This window comes from Bos indicus, chromosome X (assembly GCF_029378745.1).
Source record: "Bos indicus isolate NIAB-ARS_2022 breed Sahiwal x Tharparkar chromosome X, NIAB-ARS_B.indTharparkar_mat_pri_1.0, whole genome shotgun sequence".
In the NCBI taxonomy this organism is placed as follows: domain Eukaryota; kingdom Metazoa; phylum Chordata; class Mammalia; order Artiodactyla; family Bovidae; genus Bos; species Bos indicus.
Genome location: NC_091789.1, coordinates 150,670,014 through 150,691,890, shown reverse-complemented (window position 1 = coordinate 150,691,890; position 21,877 = coordinate 150,670,014). Strand labels below are relative to the sequence as shown.

General features: G+C 48.3%; 1 protein-coding gene across 9 annotated transcripts in view; it reads right to left on the bottom strand.

Annotated features, from left to right (window-relative positions):
• DHRSX (dehydrogenase/reductase X-linked) overlaps positions 1-21,877 on the bottom strand; it is a 263,013-nt gene that overhangs the window by 197,653 nt on the left and 43,483 nt on the right. For all 9 annotated transcript variants that reach the window (XR_011565104.1, XR_011565102.1, XR_011565103.1 and 6 more), the window contains exon 3: positions 19,085-19,153. Coding sequence is in view for 4 of the 9 variants with exons in the window: in XM_070783501.1 (XP_070639602.1) it covers positions 19,085-19,153 (69 nt within the window). In the remaining 5 variants the exon portion in view is untranslated. The remainder of the gene's footprint in view (positions 1-19,084; positions 19,154-21,877) is intronic.

Below are 21,877 nucleotides of genomic sequence, written 5' to 3'. Positions count from 1 at the left end.
GAAAAAAAGAATGAAATGAGGAAATGAACTGCCCTTTAGAAGAATTTCATTTTACTATGGTTTCATTTCACTTTTATAAAGATTTCCACTTTCAGTTTTTATTAAACCATTCTAACAAAAGGTTCATTTTTAGAAAACTTCAGTTTACTAAAAAAAAAAAAAGGCAGCAATAAATCAAGGTCTGTGTGTAAATTCTCAGAAGCATTTGTTTTTCAGTCGCTCAGTCGTGTCCGACTCCCGTTCTAGGGCACACTAGAGCCTTAGCAGCAGCAGCTCCCCATCAGCTCTAGGGACCCTGCCTCCACTGTCTCGTCTAACCCTAATCACCACCACCGCCCCTGACAAAGGTCCTAACACCAACTGGAAGGGTCACAGTTCCCAGCTATGAACATTGGTGATGCACACACACGCAATCCATAACACTCTATGCTGCTGGAAAACTACAGCCAAATACCCCCATCTCTTTGTGTGTTCCAGAAACCGCTGTGCTTCAGAGAACCTCCATCCCTCCATCACTTACTCCCTGCATCCCTCAGCCAAGGTTCAGAGTGCTGGGCGTTAGCTGCTGAGTCGTGTCCATCTCTTTGCGACCCCGTGGACCGCAGCCCGCCAGGCTCCTCTGTCCGTGGGATTCTCCAGGCAAGGATACGGGAGTGGGTTGCCCTGCCCTCCTCTAGGGGATCTTCCCAACCACAGGGATGGAACCCGGGTCTGTCTCCTGCATTGCAGGCAGATTCTTTAGCATCTGAGCCACCAGGGAAGCCCCTTGGTTTTGGAGAACAAGGCCACACACATGCAGACCCTTCACTCCCTGGTCTCAGGCTCCCAAAGGCTGAGCTGGAGCGTGTGCACACACAGAGACCTAGCCCAACCAAATGCCTGCTGTCTGGACTGGCTGGCCGTTTGTTCAGCTCCTGTCCTGTCCACCCCCGCAGCCCCCAGGCCGCTGGACGGCTGACTTGGCATCAGAAGGCAGAACAACCCATCTGGAAACCAGCTGCTCGCAAGGCGAGACAAGGGCGGCTCTCACATTCCCACGCCAACACTGCCCTTGTGAAGATTCTGCTGCACGGCTGCGCCCTGCGGTCCCTAAGATGAGAGCCATCCTTCCTCCTATTTCTACAGGTGCTTTCCAACACCCTCTGATCGTTACCGTCATCAGCACAGTTCCCAAAGGGGAGAGGGGTTGGGGGGACACAGTGGAAGTCTGCGGTTGACATACAAGAGAATTTTTTTTCCTATCCACCTATAGTTGATTTAGCAGGGTTGCTAGCTTCAGGGCTCCGGCAAAGAGGTTCGTTTATACACACATATATACATACTCTTTTCCAGATTCTTTTCCATCATAGGTTATTAAAATGAAAGTGTCAGTGTTTGAGTCTTGGCGACCCCCTGGACTGTAGCCCGCCAGGCTCCTCTGTCCATGGGATTCTCCAGGCAGGAATACTGGAGCGGGTAGCCATGCCCTCCTCCAGGGGGTCTTCCCGACCCAGGGATCGAACCCGGGTCTCCCACACGGCAGGTGGATTGTTTACTCTCTGAGTAACCAGGGAAGCCCATGTGGTCTGGGCACGTTATACTTCTAAAATGCATTTCTGGGCTTCCAGTTTGAGAGACTGCATGAGGGGAGGGAAAAAAATAATACAATAAATGAAAGCTATTTCTCCCGCAGAGCGCCTGCCATTTCCCATAATCGCATCCCGCTTCTCTCCATCTATTTCTATTTGTCTGGAAAACCCCAGCAACGTCCCTACTTTCTTTTCCGTGCCCCCCTCCCACCCCCGCAGGGACCGGCCTCGGCTATTGTGCAATCTTTGTCTGTCTGTTTGATTTTCGGTTAGTTCATCTTGGTTCAGGAAGCACAGGGTTCCGTGGCTTTTCAAAGAATCCCCAGGGTTCCCCGGACACAGAATTGGCCTCACTGTAGTTTTCTTATTTTCTTCTTTTACTGAGCTGCCCAGGGCTGTGACTGTCGTTACAGTGTTGTCACGAAAACACAAATAAAAAGGGCAATTTTCCCAGGATCTCATTTTTTTCTTGTAGAAAAAAAGAGTCCTGGCTGCTTCTACACAGGCGCCGGTAAACCAGGTGGAAAGATGGAATTAGGTGACTCATGCCAACGCCGAGATTCTATGGAGCTGCGGGGCTGAAGGCAGTGTGTATTGGAGGCTTAGTAAGCTGTAGAGTGTGTGTGTGTGTGTGTGTGTCTGCTCTTGACATTAACTAAAGCACAAAAGAGAATTGTCAGTGTGTGTGTGCGTGTGTGTGTGAGCGTGTGTGCATGGTGTTAACATTAACCCAGGCACTAAAGGGTATTGTGTGTGTGTGTGTGTGTGTGTGTGTGAGCGTGTGTGCATGGTCTTAACATTAACCAAGGCACTAAAGGGTATTGTGTGTGTGTGTGTGTGTCTGCTCTTGACAATAACCAAAGCACAAAAGGGAATTGTCAGTCTGCATGTGTGTGTGTGTTTCTCTGCTCTTAACGCTGACCAAGGCACTGAAGGGAATTGTCAGAAGGAAGGATGCCAGCCCAGAGTCAGCTGCAAGGCTGGTGTCTGTCATGTACACAAGATGCTGTGTTGACTATAAATATGGTGGCCACGGAGAAAGGCTTGCACCCCACAACTGCCGACGAGAGCTGTCTAATGTCCACCCTGGTTCTTCTCTGCTAGCTCAGTCGATAAAGAATCCGCCTGCAATGCAGGAGACGCAGGTTCGATCCCTGAGTCGGGAAGATCCCCTGGAGGAGGGCATGGCAACCCACTCCAGTACCCTTGCGTGGAGAATCCCAGGGACAGAGGAGCTTGGCAGGCGATAGTCCCTGGGGTTGCAAAGAGCTGGACACGACAGACCCTTTCACTTTAACAACCTATAATGGAAAAGAATATGCCTATATAAACGTATAAATGAATCTCTTTGCTGTACAGCTGAAACTAACACTGTTAAATCAACTATAGGTTAATAGTAAATAAAAAATCTCTCATATGTCAACCTCCAGCTTTCAATGTTCACCCCTCCCCACCCCTTGCCCCCTGCTAACCACAGGTTTGTTTTCGATGTCTGTGAGTGAGTTTCTGTTTTGCACACACGGTTATATGTATCACTTTTTTAAGATGCTGCAAAAAAAACAATATAAACACCACTAATAATGTATGTAAAACACATCACCAGGGACTGCCCTGGTCGCCTACTGGTTAAGACTCCACGTTCCCAATGCAGGTGATGGGGCTTCGACCCTTGGTTGGGGAACTAAGATCCCACATGCCTTGCAGTCAGACCAAAAAAAACCAAAACACTACGGATAACCAACAAGGACCTGCTGGACAGCCCAGGGAACTCTGCTCAATACTCTGTAATAGCATTATGGTCACCATGGGGAAGGATGGGGGAAGGGATAGTCAGGGAGTCTGGGATGGACATGGACACACTGCTGTATTTAACATGGAGAACCAGCAAGGACCTGCTGGACAGCACAGGGAAGTCTGCTCAATACTCTGTAATAAGCAAAACGGGAAAATAATTTGATAAAGAATAGGTCCATGCATATGTGTAACTGAGTCACTTCACCACACTGTTAATCAACGCTACTCCAATATAAAATCAATAATTTAAAAAAATAAACTAACGCATAGAAGACTATCAGAACAGCACCTGACACCTTGTAGAGACTTAATAAATGGAAGTTGCTGATGTTAATTTTCTTTCTGGCAGAATTAGAAACGGGAGAAATTTCAGTAACAAGGCAGAGCTTATTTCAAAAATTTTAAGCAATTATTCAGACATGTTTCAGATTTTCGCACTCAGTATTCACTTAGTCAGCAGAGCTCTTACGGAGTCTCTGGTCACTGGAACTATTCTGACTTCTTGAGGTGAGCTGCCATGTCATCAAGTTAATCCCATCAACAGAGGATCACTACAATGATATTGCTTCACCTAGTTGAATTTCTTTAATTGTATCTTATAAGTCTTAACTGTATCGCATAAACGGACTCTTTTCTACCCCATGGACTGCAGCATGCCAGTCCTCCCTGTCCTTCACTATCTCCCAGAACTTATTCAAACTCACATCCATCGAGTCAGTGATGCCATCCAACCATCTCATCCTCTGTCGTCCCCTTGTCCTCCCGCCTTCAATCTTTCCCAGCATCAGGGTCTTTTCCAAAGAATCAGCTCTTCCCATCATGTGGCCAAAGGATTGGAGCTTCAGCTTCAGCATCAGTCCTTCCAATGAACACTCAGGACTGATTTCTTTTAGGATGGGCTGGTTGGATCTCCTTGCACTTCAGAAGACTCTCAAGAGTCTTCTCCAGCAACACAGTTTGAAAGCATCAAACATTTACAAAGGGAAAAAAAAAATATCTGAGCCTGCCGGAATAACCCTGGAACGCTGCCGACCTCCTTGAAAGACCATCATAAAGAGACCAATGGGATGATGCAGGACTGTGTGGAACGGCACCTCGGAGAACACTTTCTTGGACTAGGAATTTATTTCCAAGCATAAAGAGAGCAACACAGGAACTGGTGCTAGGGGGCGGGGCGGCGGGGGGCAATCTGCTAGCCCGTGCTGTTTCTTAGAACAAGCTTTGACGTTCCCCATTCGGCTGTCAAAGGCAACCTCTGATACCACCCCCATCGGTGAGCAGAAGAATACAAAGCAGAATCTTGCAAGACAGAAAAGCCCTCTTGGGCTGAATAAAAACGATGCCGGCCACCTCCACCCCGCGTGTGTCCTGCATTGCTAACTCATGTCCAAAACTCTGCCACCCCGTGGACTGTAGCCCACCAGGCTCCTCTGCCCATGGGATGCTCCAGGCAAGAATACCGGAGCGGGTTGCCATGCCCTCCTCCAGGGGATCTTCCCGACCCAGGGATGGAACCTGTGTCTCCTGCCTCTCTTGCATTGGCAGGTGGATTCTTCACCACTGAGCCACCTGGGAAGCCCGACCACCTCCAGGCACTTCCTTAAATCAACTTCAGAGAAACTGGCATTGCAAAGCTATATGAATCCAGAGGAATATTTGCAGAATAAAAGCAAACAGACCCATTATGAGGCTAATTAACTGAGAAAGCACAGCGTGATCCCATCCAAGCAAGACAGGCTGGAACCCACGACCGCAAAGGCTGTGTTTCCTCTTGGTTTTGAAATCACAGGTGGATGTCCCTTCGAATCCAGCAGCCCCCAACCTTCCTGGTTTTGTGGATGAGGATTTTTCCATGGACCAGGCTTAAGGGAGATGGTTTGGGGATGTCTCAAGCACGTGACACTTGTCATAGGCGTTGTTGCGAATATTATTATCTCAACTAAAAAAAAAAAAAACGCACAATGTGCGTTACCTTTTATTTGGGGGAAAAACAAGGACTGTAGCCCAGGAGACAGCACCTCACATAGCTCTGAGAGATGGCTCCAGAGAGGCGGGGGAGGCAAGGTCAGGATATAAGATTTTGGTGAAGGACGCATTCATGCCATCAAGCACTGACTTTACAAAAGGTTTCCTGCTAGTAACTGAGTAGCTGACATCACCATGAAGGGATTTAGTGCCTTTCTAGATAAATGGCAACCCACTCCAGTGTTCTTGCCTGGAGAATCCCAGGGACAGGGAAGCCTGCTGGGCTGCCGTCTATGGGGTCGCACAGAGTCGGACATGACTGAAGCTACTTAGCAGCAGCAGCAGCAATGACTCTAATGGCAGAAAGTGAAGAGGAACTAAAGAGCTTATTGATGAAGGTGAAAGAGGAGACTGAAAAAGCTCGTTTAAAATTCATCATTCAAAAAACTAAGATCGTGGCATCTGGTCCCATCACTGCACGGCAGATAGATGGGGAAACAATGGAATCAGTGACAGACTTCATTTTGGGGGGCTCCAAAATCACTGCAGATGGTGACAGCAGCCATGAAATTAAAGGATACTTGCTCCTTGGAAGGAAAGCTATAACAAACAGAGACAGCATATTAAACAGCAGAGACATCAATTTGCCAACCAAGGTCTATACAGTCAAAGATATGGTTTTTTCCAGTAGTCATGGAGCATCAAGAAGGCTGAGCACAGAAGAATTGATGCTTTTGAGTTGTGTTGCTGGAGAAGACTCTTGAGAATCCCTTGGACTGCAAGGAGATCCAACCAGTCCGTCCTAAAGGAGACCAGTCCTGGGTGTTCATTGGAAGGACTGATGCTGAAGCTGAAACTCCAATCCCTTGGCCACCTCACGTGAAGAGTTGACTCAATGGAAAAGACTCTGATGCTGGGAGGGATTGCGGGCAGGAGGAGAAGGGGACGACAGAGGATGAGATGGCTGGATGGCATCACTGACTCGATGGACATGAGTTTGAGTGAACTCCGGGAGTTGGTGATGGACAGTGAGGCCTGGTGTGCTGCAGTCCACGGGGTCACAAAGAATCGAACACGACTGAGCCACTGAACAACAACAAGAAATATATGAGACAGATGACCAGCAAGGTCCTCCTGTATAGCACAAAGAAGAATATTCAATATCCTGAAATAACCTGCAATGTAAAAGAGTCTGAGAAAGAATCTATGCATACATATAAGAGTCCCTTTGCCGTACACCCGAAGCTAACACAGCATTGTAAACCAGCTATCCTTCCTTTAAAGAAAAGAAATAAGACGAGATACAATAAAATCAGATGAAACAGAAGAGAATGAAGATCTCGCAGCGAAACCATAGAGAACTCTGGCAGGCATGAGTGATCAGACCTCCCAGCATGTTCGTCCTGAAATCACCTTTCCAGGTTTCGTGCAGAGGCGGCTGTGATCGACTCGGGTAAGTGAGATGCTAGAGGGGAATTTGAACAGATTAACTGTTCTTGTTTTGGAAAATCATCAAGATACACAGAGGCCGTGTAGGTGGCAGGACGTGGGATGGATGTAGGCGGATTTCTGCGTCCAGGGAAAAACAGGTGAAAACCCAGCTTTCCAAACCACCGATCAACCAGGCACGAAGACGGGCTGCAGGTAAGGGTACTCACCCCTCAGCTTTCTTGGGGGCTCAGTGATGAAAAACCCACCTGCCGATGCAGGGAATCCGAGTTCAAATCCCTGGGTCGGGAAGACCCCCTGGAGGAGGAAATGGCAGGCCACTCCAGTATTCTGGCCTGGAAAATCCCACGGACAGAGGAGCCTGGTGGGCTACAGTCCACGCGGCTGAAAGACTGTCACACATGCCTGAGCAACTACACGGCCACGATCAACAAGTCATTCTCTGTCTTAACCACCACGGCCTCCGTGTCTGTTCAAGAAAGCTCATCCAAACCACCGTTCTCTTTCTTCAGCTTCTCTGTACAAACCGGGCAAAGCTAAGAACCTAAACAACTCAAATAAAGCGACCTAAGTGTCCATCCACAGATGACTGGATAGGGAAGCCATGGTGCACATGTACAAGGGAATATTATCCATCAGAAACAGCCACATGATGCCATTTGCAGCAACAGAGATGAACCTGGATATTATCATACTGAGCGAAGGAAGTCAGAGAAAGACAAACGTCATATACTATTACTTAAATGTCGGTTTTTAAAATATTACCCAAATGAACTTATTTACAAAAAAAAAAAAGAAGCATAGTCACAGACTTAGAAAACAAACTTAAGGTTAGCAAAGGGTAAAATGGGAAGGCATAAATTAGGAGGTTGGGATAAAATACAGAAACTACAATATATAAAACAGATAATCAACAAAGACCTCCTGTATAGCACCGGTTAACTCTAGTCAATATTCTGTGATAGAATTAACACTGAAAAAAAAAGAAAATCCTGTAATACCCTAAATGGGAAAAGAATTTGAAAAAAGAATAGATACATACATTCAGATTCATGCATTCAGTATAACTGAATCACTCCGCTATATACCTGAAAATAACACAATATTGTGAATCAGCTATGGAAGTGAAAGCTGCTCAGTTGTGTGTGACTCTTTGGGACCCCATGGACAGAATACTGGAGTGGGGAGCCTTTCCCTTCTCCAGGGGATCTTCCCAACCCACGGATCGAACCCAGGTCTCCTGCATTACAGGAGGATTCTTTACCAGCTGAGCTACAAGTGAATCAGCTATACTATAATATAAAATATAAATGTTCAAAAAAAATGTTAGAATAAAAATATAAACAGAATAATCACTGCATCTGTTTACAAACAGATATCTACAAGTACCATGTATAGATACAATTTAAATACCTATTTATACTTAATAGACACCTATTTAGCTTGAATAGATATTATAATCTATAGATAGATACAAGTAAAAAGAGAAATATATAGATACATACACACAGAAATTCACAGATACAGATGCACAGACACACTTTCATTAAATTGAATTTTCAATTTTCGCGCTGATAACATTCTAAAACAAAAATGTCTTCAACCGTAATGAAAATTAAGTCTGTTATTTTACAAAAACATCATCAGAATATGTGAGCTCACTGCCGAAGGCAGAAGGAGGGGAAGGCAGGGAGAGAATTATCTGTAAATCTGAAAAAACAGTTCTCCGTCACTGGCGGAGGCAGAGGAGCCGTGTTGCCCCGCGTACCTGGTGACAGACACAGGCTGTGTCTCCATGAAGTTTGCATCAGTGCCCAGAATCAACGGCATATGGAATTTGGGAAGGTGCAATCCTTTGGCCACCTGATGTCGAGAGCTGACTCATGGGAAAACACCCTGATGCTGGGAAAGATTGAGGGCGGAAGGAGAAGGGGCCGACAGAGGATGAGATGGCTGGATGGCATCACTGACTCGATGGACGTGAGTTTGAGTAAGCTCCTGGAGTTGGAGATGGACAGGGAGGCCTGGCGTGCTGCAGTCCACGGGGTTGCAAAGAGTCGGACACGACTGAGCGACTGCACTGAACTATAGCTGATTCATGTTGCTGTATGGCAGAAACCATGACAGTATTGTATAGCAATTATCCTCCCATAAACACATGCTTTAAATAAAATAAATAAAAGCCACAGGAATAGCAGGCAAAGAATGGATGTGAAGGATCTGGGGATAATAAGTGAAAGCAAAACCCACATCAATGTCGTTCCCACCACGGCACTTCCCGTTCTGCGGATGTGAGGGGTGAGTCAGAGAGCATCTCTGTGGTACCCAAGACAAAGCCCAGGTCTGCAGGTCCCCATGGCCGGAGCGAGGCAGGCCAGACGTGCAGGGTGACGGGACCTCTGTCAAGTTCCCGCCTGACGGGTGCACGACTCGGTTAAGCATCTGACTGCGTAAACCTGGAGTTGGTGGCCGGCGGGTGACACCTGCCCAGTGCCGTGAACGAGCCAGTCTTCTCTTTATTTTCAACGTTTTACTTTGTACTGGAGTGTAGCCAGGGCCGGGAAGCCTGCGTGCTGCAGTCCACGGGGTCACAAAGAGGTGGACACGACTGAGCAACTGAACGGAACAGGCGATGAACACTGTCGTGATGGTTTCAGGGGGACAGCAGGGTGCCGGGGTCCAGCCCCGGTCGAGTCAGGGGTTTCGAAGGGGAGACGGCATCGGCAATCAGGAAACAACAGCTTATTTAAACGTTAATTAAGGATATAAAGAGTAATAGAATAAGGATAGCTCAGTGACGAAATTCAGTGGAGAAAAGAGGCTGAAATAAGGATAGCTCAGTGAGGAAATTCAGTGGAGAAAAGAGGCTGAATAATTCAGCCAGAAGGTAAGAGAAAGAATGACATGGGGAGACCAAGTTTCGGTGAACAAGGCCCGCACTTTATTTTCCAAAGTAGTTTTTATACCTTAAGTTATGCATAGAGGATAATGGGGGAAGGGGTAGAGTCATGCAGTAAGCCAGGCTTTCTTCCTGCAAACTTATCATATGCAAAAGCTTAGGTGATTTGCACCATCTTCTGGCCCGGAGGCCTGTTAACATTTTAAGAAACTTATTTTTCTCTAAAGGTGATTATTCTAAAGTCAGGCACCACCCTCCAAAAGCATTAAAGTTGCATTCCTATAGGGCAAAGGTGTGGTGGGCTATAACAAGAAAAAGAATTAACTCAAGGGTCCAAGGTTACAAACATTAAAGCTACTACTTACATTCCTATACACCAATTATATTAATCAATACACTGCCAGGGACACAGCAGGTAAGAGATATGGAGACTCAGCAGCAAACATTGGCCCAACAAGTGAAAAACCCTTCACCAATACAATTTCTAATCAATCTTTTAACTGCTCAAAGGAATCTGTATTTAGACAGTTTAGAACATCTCATGCCTCTCACAGTTGGGAGGCTCTGAGCAATCACATGTGGCCAGAAAAACCTATTCAGGCAGGCAGAAGACTTCCAAAGGAGTTTGTAGGTTGAAACAGTATCACACCCAGGAACTTTATTAACTGGAGCTGTAAGTGAACTCTTTTTTCAGAGAGAGGTAGTAGGGGACAGCCCCCCGTAAAGTCAGAGGTGTAGGTGAGAGCACAAAGCAGAAAGTAGGCAGACTCTGGTTTTGGGGGTAGATGCTCAAGAATTTCCAGGGGGACTCCTGAGGCTCAATCCCGCCTTTGCGTATGCCCAGCCTCCTTCCTCAGGACCTTTGCCAGGGGCGGAGCTCCTGCTGCCGGCTACAGGGGGATTCAGCCGTCCATATGCGAGGATCCCTTCTCCCGCAAACTCCCCTCCCATCCAGGCTGCCCCGTGACATGGAGCAGAGTTCCCTGTGCTGTCCAGCAGGTCCTTGCTGGTTCTCCATGTTAAACACAGCAGAGTGTCCATGTCTATCCCATACTCCCTGACTATCCCTGCCCCCATCCTTCCCCCTGGTGACCAGAAGGTTATTACAGAGTCTTCAGCAGAGCTCCCTGTGCTGTCCAGCAGGTCCTTGCTGGTTCTCCATGTTAAATACAGCAGTGTGTCCATGTCCATCCCAGACTCCCTGACTATCCCTGCTCCCATCCTTCCCCTCGACAACCATAAAATCCTTCTCTAAGTCTGTGACTCTGTTTCTGTTTTATAAGTAAGTCCATTTGGGCAAGTCAGTCTGATGGGGAAGCATAAGCACGTTTCTGTACGGCCACATTGCCTTCAAAGCATTGCCTTCAAAGGCGAAACGTGGCCCAGAGGATATAGAAAAAGGTTGTCCATGGGCCCTCCGGGCTCAGCGGGCCGAATTAAAACATTCAAGGGGCTTCCCTGGTGCCTCAGCGGTTGCGTATCCACCTGCCAATGCAGGAGACGCTGGATCAGTGCCCGATCCGGGAAGATCCCACAGGAAGCAGGGTGACTAAGGCCGTGTAGCACAACAAGTGAGTCTGTGCTCTTCAGCCCGGGAGCCACAACTCCTGACACCCTCAACAGGCAGTGAGAAGCCGTGCGCCACAGCTAGAGAGGAGCCCTGCTCACCCGCAGCTAGGGAGCAGCCCATGCAACAGTGAAGACCCAGCACAGCAGAGAATAAAATAAATACATAATAAAATATATATATATATTGCTGCACTCGCCCTCTGCAATGGTCCACACTTTGTGCAGTGCACTTCTCTCTGCATCTGAGTAAATCCACTTCTTACAGACCACTTTGTCTCTCCCTGAATTCTTTCTGTGATGAGATATCAAGAACCTGAGCTGCATTAGCTCCCAAAAGCAGGTAACCGGGGGTTTGGGCTGGGTTTGAGTCCCAGCCACGTGGGCTCAAGTCCCAGTCTGGGGTAAACGGATTCACTTTGATGTCTCTCTGAAAAAAAAAAACAAACACTTAAGTTTCCTTAACGTAGGTCTCTTCATTAACCTAGTATTGAGTGTGAAAAAATTTGGAGCCCAAAAAAATAAAGTCTGACACTGTTTCCACTGTTTCCCCATCTATTTGCCATGAAGTGATGGGACCAGATGCCATGATCTTCATTTTCTGAATGTTGAGCTTTAAGCCAACATTTTCACTCTCCTCTTTCACTTTCACCAAGAGGCTTTTTAGTTCCTCTTCACTTTCTGCCATAAGGGTGATGTCATCAGCATATCTGAGGTTATTGATATTTCTCCCGGCAATCTTGATTCCAACTTGTGCTTCTTCCAGCCCAGCGTTTCTCATGATATACTCTGCATATCTAGCAGGCTTTAAAAAAAATTTTTTTTTTAATTCATAAACACAACCTCTAAGTCCTGGAGAACTGTTCTCAAGTTCCATCAGCCATGGTCTCTGTCTGGCTGAGCACGGCCACTGAACGCAAGCGGGTGTCGGGTCTTCGGGCTGGAGGGTGGGGTCAGCCATGGAGGGAGAGTAGGAAGGACACCGTCGGATGGGACCGGCTTCCTGAGACTCCCGGGACAGCGGGACAGCAGAGAAGAGTCTCCGATGACAAGGAAGACAATTCAGGAGGGCAAGACGTCTCCTTTGAAAAGCTGACCTCACGATTTCTCCCGAGAATGCGTCAGTCGTTAGCTCTGCCCGTACCACGGCAGCGATAACCCTGAATCAAGCTACCACTGAAGAGGTGCTCGCCCTAGGATGCACGCGAGCAAAGTCGCTCAGTCGCGTCCGACTCTTTGCGACCCCAGGAGAGAAGACTGGCGTCGATTTATATTCCCTCCTCCAGGGGATCTTTCCGACCCAGGGATGGAACCCGTGTCTCCAGCATTGGCAGGGAAGTCCTTGCCACCGAGCCTCCTAAGAAGATGGGATTCCCTGGTGGCTCAGTTGGTAAAGAGTCTGCCTGCAACGTGGCAGACCCGGGTTCGATCCCTGGGTGGAGAAGACCCCCTGGAGAAGGGAATGGCAATCCACTCCAGTATTCTTGCCTGGAAAATCCCATGCACGGAGGAGCCTGGTGGGGGCTACAGTCCATGGGGTCGCAAAGAGTCAGACACGACAGAGCGACTTCACTTTCTTTTCTCCTAAGAAGCCCACGTGTACTAGAAACGTGGACAAAGTTTCTTTCCCTGTCGAACACTCTCCACGTAGCTGGGAAGGGACGCCAGACAGGAGGTATTTTCTTATCAGAATTCATGTCGTTCAGATTTGGACAAAATAGGACTCGGAAAAGGATAAAAAGAGAAGAGCGACCATCCCTCCCTGAATTTGTCTCTGCAACCTTCAGATGGTTCTTTAGGGAACAGACTAAAGAAGAAATTGATTCTTTTTTTCTGCCTTACATTTCCTGGGAGGAAATGTCCTGTCTCAGTAACCATGTATCCACATGAAGAAGTTATCTGGGGTGCAATTGATTTCATCGAGAAAGGGCTTTCAAAAGAAGCTTTTTATACCCTGCAAATTCCAGCCTTGAGATGGACGGAAGGATAAGGTTACAATTGCAGCTGTAAAATAAGAAAATTGAGAAGTAAAGGAGGAGTTTCTACTTTTATATTATCCTGAAAGGCGTATTTTAATCAACACAAACCATATCCAACGGCCACAGTTGACTAGAAATAAGTCTGATAAATGCTTTATGCAAAAGCAAGGCTGAAAAGCCACGAAGGTGAGACGAGATCACATTTCTCAGCAGCAAGCTCTTCATCCAGGGACAAAGGTTTCAACGAACAGAAGACGAACATGAATTCATTCATTCTGAGGGGTATCAGAGAAAAAGCTGGTTCTCGCAGTTGAACAAAAGTTGCAAAATTTCAGCTCAGGAGAGAAGACCCGAAAATTAAGGAAGTGCTGCGTGCAAGGTCAAACAGACAGCTCCAATCAGCTCCTGCTGATGTCGCTTCTGACAATTAAATTAAGCATGTCACCACACAGGACACCGGGAATCCACTGAAATAATGAGTCTCTGGCATAACGTAGCGGAAAAAGCAAATTGTGGAGGACAGACACAAATCAGATAGAATCAGCAGCTACCCTGGCATCCCCGGGGAGCCCATTAATGTCTCTGGGCATCACCTCCAGAATTAACTGATTTTACGTGATAATAACTGCGGTGGACAAGAGAGCCGTAATGATCATCATTTATATCAGCATCACCATGTCATCATTACCGCTATCCCCACCGCCACCAGCAGCAGCAACAGCACCATCGTCGTCATCAGTGACATTCTCTCATCAGCACCATCAGCACCATCCTCAGCTCCACCATCCTCAGCGCATCCCCACCCCCATCATCCCCATCATCCCATCATCCCCATCATGGCCACTCTGTCATCAGCACCATCATCCTCAGTCCATGGGGTCAGAAAGAGTCAGACACGACTGAGCACCTAAAACTTTCATTTTCCTTACCCTCTTAGATTAGGCAAGCACTTCTGTTTCTTATTCGAATGTTCTTTCTTTTTTTTTTTTTTTGGCAATCTTCTGGAAAAACAATGGGCTTTCCTAAAACTTGATACCTCATATTGTTAAAGGCTGTGTGGTTACGGAAATTAAATTAAATCCAAGTAAAAGGTAAAGACTGTAAATTCGGTGAAAGTGAAAATGAAGTCTCTCAGCCGTGTCTGACTCTTTGTGACCCCACAGAATGTAGCCTGCAAGGCTCCTCTGTCCATGGGATTCTCCACGCAAGAATACTGGAGTAGGGTGCCATGCCCTCATCCAGGGCATCTTCCCCACCCAGGCATCAAACCCACGTCTCTTTTACCACTCGAACTCCCACGCTTCTCTGCTGCTGCTGCTGCTGCTAAGTCACGTCAGTCGTGTCCGATTCTGTGCGACCCCACAGATAGCAGCCGACCAGGCTCCCCCTTCCCTGGGATTCTCCAGGCAAGAACACTGGAGTGGGTTGCCATTTCCTTCTCCAATGCATGAAAGTGAAAAGTGAAGTTACTCAGTTGTGTCTGACTCCCCGTGACCCCATCATGGACGGCAGCCTACCAGGCTCCTCCGCCTATGGGATTTTCCAGGCTCCTCTAGGGATGTCCTAACAGTGGAAATCCTACAGGACTTGTCCTCTGGGTCTGGCTTAGTTCATTCATCATCATGACTTCGAGCTTCACCCACGCAGAAGCAGGTGTCAGAATTCCCTTCCTCGTTATGGCTGATTCCCTTGTACGCATGGACCCGTGTTTCATTTACTGTCTCATCCATGGATGATATTTTTTGAAGGGACCCACCACCACCATGTAACCCATAACGGTGTCTCTATGAATTTAGCAGTTAGTCGCTCAGCTCTTGGCAACCCTATGGACTGTAACCCCATGTAGCCCATCAGGCTCCTCTGTCTGTGGGGTTCTCCAGGTAAGAATACTGGAGCAGGTTGCCATTTCCGTCTCTGGAGCTTAGGATCCACTCAAATGCATCAGCCTCCCGCACACACCCAGAATTTGCTGAGCGCCGAAGAACTGATGCTTTTGAACTGTGGTGTTGGAGAAGAGTGTTGAGAGTCCCTTGGACTGACAGGAGATCAAACCAGTTAGGGTTAGTCCTGAATATTTGTTGGAAGGACTGATGCTGAAGCTGAAACTCCAATATTTGGCTACCTGATGCGAAGAGCTGACTCATTGCAAAAGACCCTGATGCTGGAAAAGATTGAAGGTGGGAGGAGAAGGGGGTGACAGAGGATGAGATGGTTGGATGGCATCACTGACTCGATGTATATCAATTTGAACAAGTTCTGGGAGATGGTGATGGACAGGGAGGCCTGGCATGCCGCAGTCCACAGGGCTGCAAAGAGCCAGACACGATTAGCGACTGAACAACTCCTAAAGGAATCTTAACATAATCTCGAGTACCATTTTATAAGCAGGCGATCGTGCAATTTGCTCCGAACAGGAGACATCTTTCTGTAGGGAGGGTTTCCAAGGATAAGTCCAGCCCAGAAAACCCATGACGGGCATCATTTAGATATGGCTTGCCATCCAAGGCTGCCACATGGACTCCTTCAGAAGGTCTCCAATGTGGATGCCTTTAAAGGCACGTCAATCAAGCACTTGAAACGAGAACCCTCCGAGGGCACGTCAGGGCAGGCGTCTGACAGGCACACGCCCATGCCTAGGACAAGGATCAGGCAGATGGCCAAGGCAGCGATGCACCAACCCTGGAAACCCCACGGCCTGCCCTCCCTGTTCACGCCCCCGCTTATCCGCAGGCACAGAGCGGAGGACTGATGCCAATATGAGGCTGGAACAAGGGGAGAGCTGAAACCTCTCCCGAGTGTAAGCCAGCGAGTCCTAGAAGGCAGATTGCAGGCGAGGAGGGCGGTTCAGGACACGCACAGGTGGGCGGCCCGTTGCCCAGACAGAGAGACCACCGCACCTGGAGCTCCAAGACGGAGGTGTGGCAACGCCCACCTCTGAGCACGTGGCATCCTTGCCAGACCCCTTCCGGCCGGCCAGCTTCACCCAGCGGGCAAACCATGGCCCAGAAGAATCACTCCATGTGGAACACACAGCAGAGGAGAACCGGAGGGGGTCCACTCGGAACCAGATTCCTGGAGACCTTTTCCGGGGACCTGCATTCAAACCCTTTGGACTCCTCCTCCTGCCTTTCAGAAGCTGTCTTTGGCCTTCTGAGCTCTCAATGTTGCTTAGTCACTAAGTCGCGTCTGATTCTTTGCAGCCCCATGGACTGTGGCCCACCGGGCTCCTCTGTCCATGGGATTCTCCAAGGCCAGAATACTGGAGTGGGTTGCCATTTCCCTACTCCAGGCGATCTTCCCGACCCAGGGATCAAACCTGCGTCTCCTGCATTGCAGGCGGGTTATCATTAGCACGGCCTAGAAAGCCCACACACGACTATATAGAGAAGAGATGCACAGCCAGAACCTATTACATAGCACAGGGAATTCTACTCAACATTCTCTCAGAAACCAACATGGGGCAAGAACCTGAAAAGAAATACATGTATATGTATCACTGAGTCGCTGGGTTGTATCGCTGAAACTAACATGATAATCTTTAATTCTAAAACATTTTTAAGAAAGAATAGGAGGACAGGTGTGAAATTGATCGGGAAGACCCTCTTGATGATGAAACATGCAGAACTGTGATGGAAAGCAAGGGACGCCTTCTTCCCTTTCAAATCAAAGGACAGGGGACTTCCCTGGTGCCCCAGCAGCTGAGAGTCCGAGCTCCCCAAGCTGGGGGCCCGGGTTCCATCCCTGGTCAGGGAACTAGAATCCCACACGCTGCAAGAAAAGCTCCCGCACGCTTCAGCAAGGGTCCAAGATCCCGTGGGCCCCAACTAAGATCCACAGGGACAAACAAGAAATATTAAAAAAACAAAACAAAGCTCAGAAACCACATTTCCTGGGATTCGCGACCAGGGAACTCCAGCGTGGCTTGTGTGAGTCACCAGTGAAATGCGCAAAAGCAAAGCCGACTTTCCGGGGTTTGCTTGGAAGACTATGTCACTTATCTATTTCCATTTGAGTCCGTCTGAATAGTAGCAAACCATTTTGCTGTTTGTTTTCTAGCGCTAGGGGTTTTATTGGTATTTTAGGGGTGGCTCTTTTTTTTTTTTTCCCTTGGTAAATTAGCACGACTGTTTGCTCCACATGAGAGAGCTTTTCTCAGCATGTAATTACTCAAAACCAGTATCTATTTCCACTTGGGTTCATTTGAACATTGTTAAGTCATTTTCCTGTTTGTTTTGTGGAGTTGGGTTTTTTTCATTGGTATTGTGGGGTGGCGTGGGTTTTTTTTGTTGTTGTTGTAAAATCAGCATGACTATTTGGAGAAGGCAATGGCACCCCACTCCAGTACTCTTCCCTGGAAAAGTCCCATGGGTGGAGGAGCCTGGTAGACTGCAGTCCATGAGGTGTCTAAGAGTCGGACACGACTGAGCGACTTCACTTTCACTTTTCACTTTCATGCATTGGAGAAGGAAATGGCAACCCACTCCAGTGTTCTTGCCTGGAGAATCCCAGGGACAGGGGAGCCTGGTGGGCTGCCGTCTATGGGGTCGCACAGACTCGGACACGACTGAAACGACTTAGTGGCAGCATGACTATTTGGTCCAAATAAGAGAGGTTTTATTAGCATGTAATTACCGACAACCAATATCCATTTAGGCTTCCCTCATAGCTCAGTTGGTAAAGAATCCTCCTGCAATGCAGGAGACCCTGGTTCGATTCCTGGGTCAAGAAGATCCCCTGGAGAAGGGATAGGGTACCCACTCCAGGATTGTTGGGCTTCCCTGGTGGCTCAGTTGGTAAAGAATCCTCCTGCAATGCGGGAGACGTGGCTTCAATCCCTGGGTTGAGAAGATGCCCCGGAGAGAAGGGAGAGGCTACCCACTCCAGTATTCTGGCCTGAAGAATCCCATACAGAGCATGGGGTCACAAAGAGTCGGACAAAACTGACCGACTTTCACTTTCACTTTCCATACCTACTTCCGTTTGGATTCCTTTGAACATTCTTAGTGGCATCTTGCTGCTTCTTTACCTCACATTGGGGGTTTATTGGCATTTTGGGGTGGCACGGGTTTGTCTTTTTTCTTTTTTCTGATAAGCTGTTGTTGTTCAGCCACTCAGTCGTGCCTGAGTCTCTGCGACCCCATGGACTGTAGCACACCAGGCCTCCCTGGCCATCACCAACTCCCGGAGTTCACTCAAACTCATGTCCATCAAGTTGGTGATGCCATCCAGCCATGTCATCCTCTGTCGCCCCCTTCTCCTCGGGCCTTCAGTCTCTCCCAGCATCAGGGTCTTTTCTAATGCGGGGGACAGAGGTTCAATCCCTCATCTGGGACGATCCCACGTGCCGTGGGAGACAACTAAGCCCGTGAACCACAACTTCTAGAACCTGAGCTCCAAAACAACAGAAGGCAGCGCAGAAGAAGCTGGAACTCGGCAACTAGACAGGAGCCCCCACCCGCCACAACCAGAGAAAAACCCGGAGCAGCAGCAAAGACCCAGCACGGCCAAAACACATGAATAAATAAATAACATTATTAAAAAAAAAAACAAGAAGCGGAAGGAGGCAGATGCACCTGCCATTAGGCACATCCAAAGAGTCCTGAGTGGACACGGGCCTCGGAGGACCCTGGGGATGGACAAGGAATGAAAACACGGCCCGATCTCACCAGGAACACTCTCCCTCATGGGGGGTACCATGCTTGCTGCTGCCTTGCACCGGCCAAGGAGGACCAGAGGCCCTCAGAGAGATGCTCCAGAGCAGAGACATGGCCCCCTCCCCGAAGCTGCTTCCATGAGCCCCACCAGGAACCCGGACCCAGAGCAAAGCAGAAGCGCCATCTGTCTGGGGGAGATCAGTCAGGTACCTTGGTCGTTGAGCGTGTCCTCTTTTATCCTCCTCACGGCCTCCTGGGCTTTGCTGTCGTTATTTCCAGCTAGAAGGGAAAGAAAGACACACGACTCAGAGGAAGAAAACCGCTCCACGTGGAACAACGTTTCCTCGAGACGGTGAACAGAGAAGCCTACCAAGTGTCTGCTTCCATTTCTGCTGTTGGGACTCGGCCAACAGCTCAGAGCAACTGTGGCTGATTCAATGTATCTGCTGAAGATACGCTTTCTCCAGCCTGCATTGGCCAAAAGCATGCTTGTCTGGGGGACTTCCCTGGTGGCTCAAAGAATCCGCTTGCAATGCAATCCGCCTGCAAAGATGCCCTGGAGAAGGGTGAGGCAACCCACTCCAGTGTCCTTGCCTGGAGAATCCAATGGACAGAGGAGCTGGGCGGGCTATGGTCCACGGGGTTGCAGAGAATCTGACATGACTGAGCGACTGAGCACACACACACACACACACACACACACACACACACCCGTATGCATTTCTGGGGCATCCTACTTTTCATTGATTCCACACATGCGTGTCAGCTTATGGCATGAGGACCACGTTGAAGCCAAGAAGACTATGGGCCTGAAATTGTCGAAGGACATGTCCCACAGGACATAGAACTTTCAAAACCCTTGTGGTCCAGGGAACCCCTCCACTCACGGGTGGCTGGAGCTGTGAAAAGCATCATGAGGGAATGCGTGCAGCCCAGTGGCAAGGACTCCACATGTTCGCTGCCTGGGTTCAATCCCTGCTGGGGGGAATCTAAGATCCCGAAAGCCACTGCGAGGCCAACCAGAAAAATACACAAAACAGATCAAAGGAAAGGGTTAGTCGCTCCGTCGTGTCCGACTCTCTGCGACCCCGTGGACTGTAGCCCCGTCAGGCTTCCCTGTCCTTCAACATCTCCCAGAGTGTTGGGAGCCGGTGTGAGGACCTCCACCCATGGCAAAGGTCGTGAGGAAGGAGGCTCGACATACGCAAAGGCGGGATCCCTAACCCTAACCCTGGAAATCCTCGAGCATCTACCCCATAACCAGAGCCTGCCTGCTTTACTACTTTGTGCTCTCAACTACACCTCTGACTTTACGGGGGGCTGTCCCCCACCACCTCTTTCGGAGAAGGAGTTAACCTAGAGCTCCAGTTAATAATAATTCCTGGGCATGACAAGAGTGTTTTAACCTACAAACTCCTCTGAAGGTTCTCTAGCCTGCCTGACAGGCTTGTCCGGCCACATGTGATTGCTCACAGCCTCCCAACCATGAGAGGCACGAGATGCTTTAAACCTTCTAAAAACAGGTTCTTTAGAGAAGTTAGAAAACTATTAGCATAAGTATAGTGGGCTGATTAGAAATTGTATTGGTGAAGGGTTTTTCATTTGTTGAGCCAATGTTTGTTGCTAAGTCTCCACATCCCCTGCCCTTACACACATTAATGAATATATAGAAGAAATAAGTATTAACCTTTGATATAAATCACGTTAGACCTTAGGCTAAGTAAATTCTTTCCTTAACTAAAACCCACTACACCCTCACCCTATAGGAATCTAACTTTATCTGGTACCTTCGGAAGGTGGAGTCTTTTTTAAGAATAACCACCCCTGGAGAAATAAGTGTCCTGGTTGACTGACCCCTGTCACAAGGAGAGGGTCATAAATTGTCAGCAGGCCCCCCTGGCCAGAAGATGATGTAACACCCCTAAGACCTCTGTATACATTTGTATGAAGCACCTGACTTTGATAAAAGTCAGGACTGCTGACCCCACGTGACTTTTGCATAACATCTCAGTGTATAAAAGTAGACCATGGAAAATAAAGAATTGGGATCAGTTCCTCGAAATACTGGTCTCCCCATATCTCTCTCTCTCTCTCACTCTGGCTGAGTCTCCACCTGGAGCACGGAGCCCGCCAAGCTTACTAATTTTGCCTGGGCTTCTAAGATCCGACCGGGGAGGCCTCAGTGTCTCCTCTCCTTCCGGAGAACGGAAGGACGCCTGCGGCCTATGTAAGTGGTGCAAACTTCTTGTCTTGAAGTTTTATTGGTCTCCCGTGTAAACCAAGCTACTCAGCCTCTTTTCTCCACTGAATTTTCCTGCTGAGCTATCCTCATTCTATTACTCTTTATATCTCTATTTAATATCTAATTGAAGCTATTGTATCCTGATCCTCGCCGACGCCATCCCCGCTTCGAACTCTCTGGATCAGCCTGGGCTGGACCTCGGCACCAGAGTTTCTGCAAATTCCCATCCCTTGGGTCGGCGATGCCATCCAACCATCTCATCCTCTGTCACCCCCTTCTCTTCCTGCCCTCAGTCTTTCCCAGCGTAAGGGTGGTGAACTCAGGGAAAACAGAAATAGTTTTAGCTCCAGCTGGAGACAGAGAAGTGAACAGTGGCAGAGGACACCTTTGGGGGAGGTGAACGAAAGGGATTTAGAAACTGCTGCCGCCCTTAGAGAAGTTCAAAGCCGCGGACATCAAGGTGACGCAGCTGCAAAAGTGATTTGCACCTCAGCCGCCTTAAAGACATCATTGTTGTGTGGTTATGACCGGTTTGCTCAGAGATTCTTCCTGCAAGCGGGGGGCCAGGGGCACGAAGGGAAAGAACGCATGTCTTCCATCTCTAAACACTGGACACATCAAAGACCGCCACCTCCGAGAAAGAGAATTCACGGCTGAGTGGGGATGTGGGCATGTATGAGCTTGCTTCCGAAATCGGTGCGATTTTTTTTTTAAGTGTATTTATTTTAAATGAAACAAAGATGAATATTTTTAACAATACA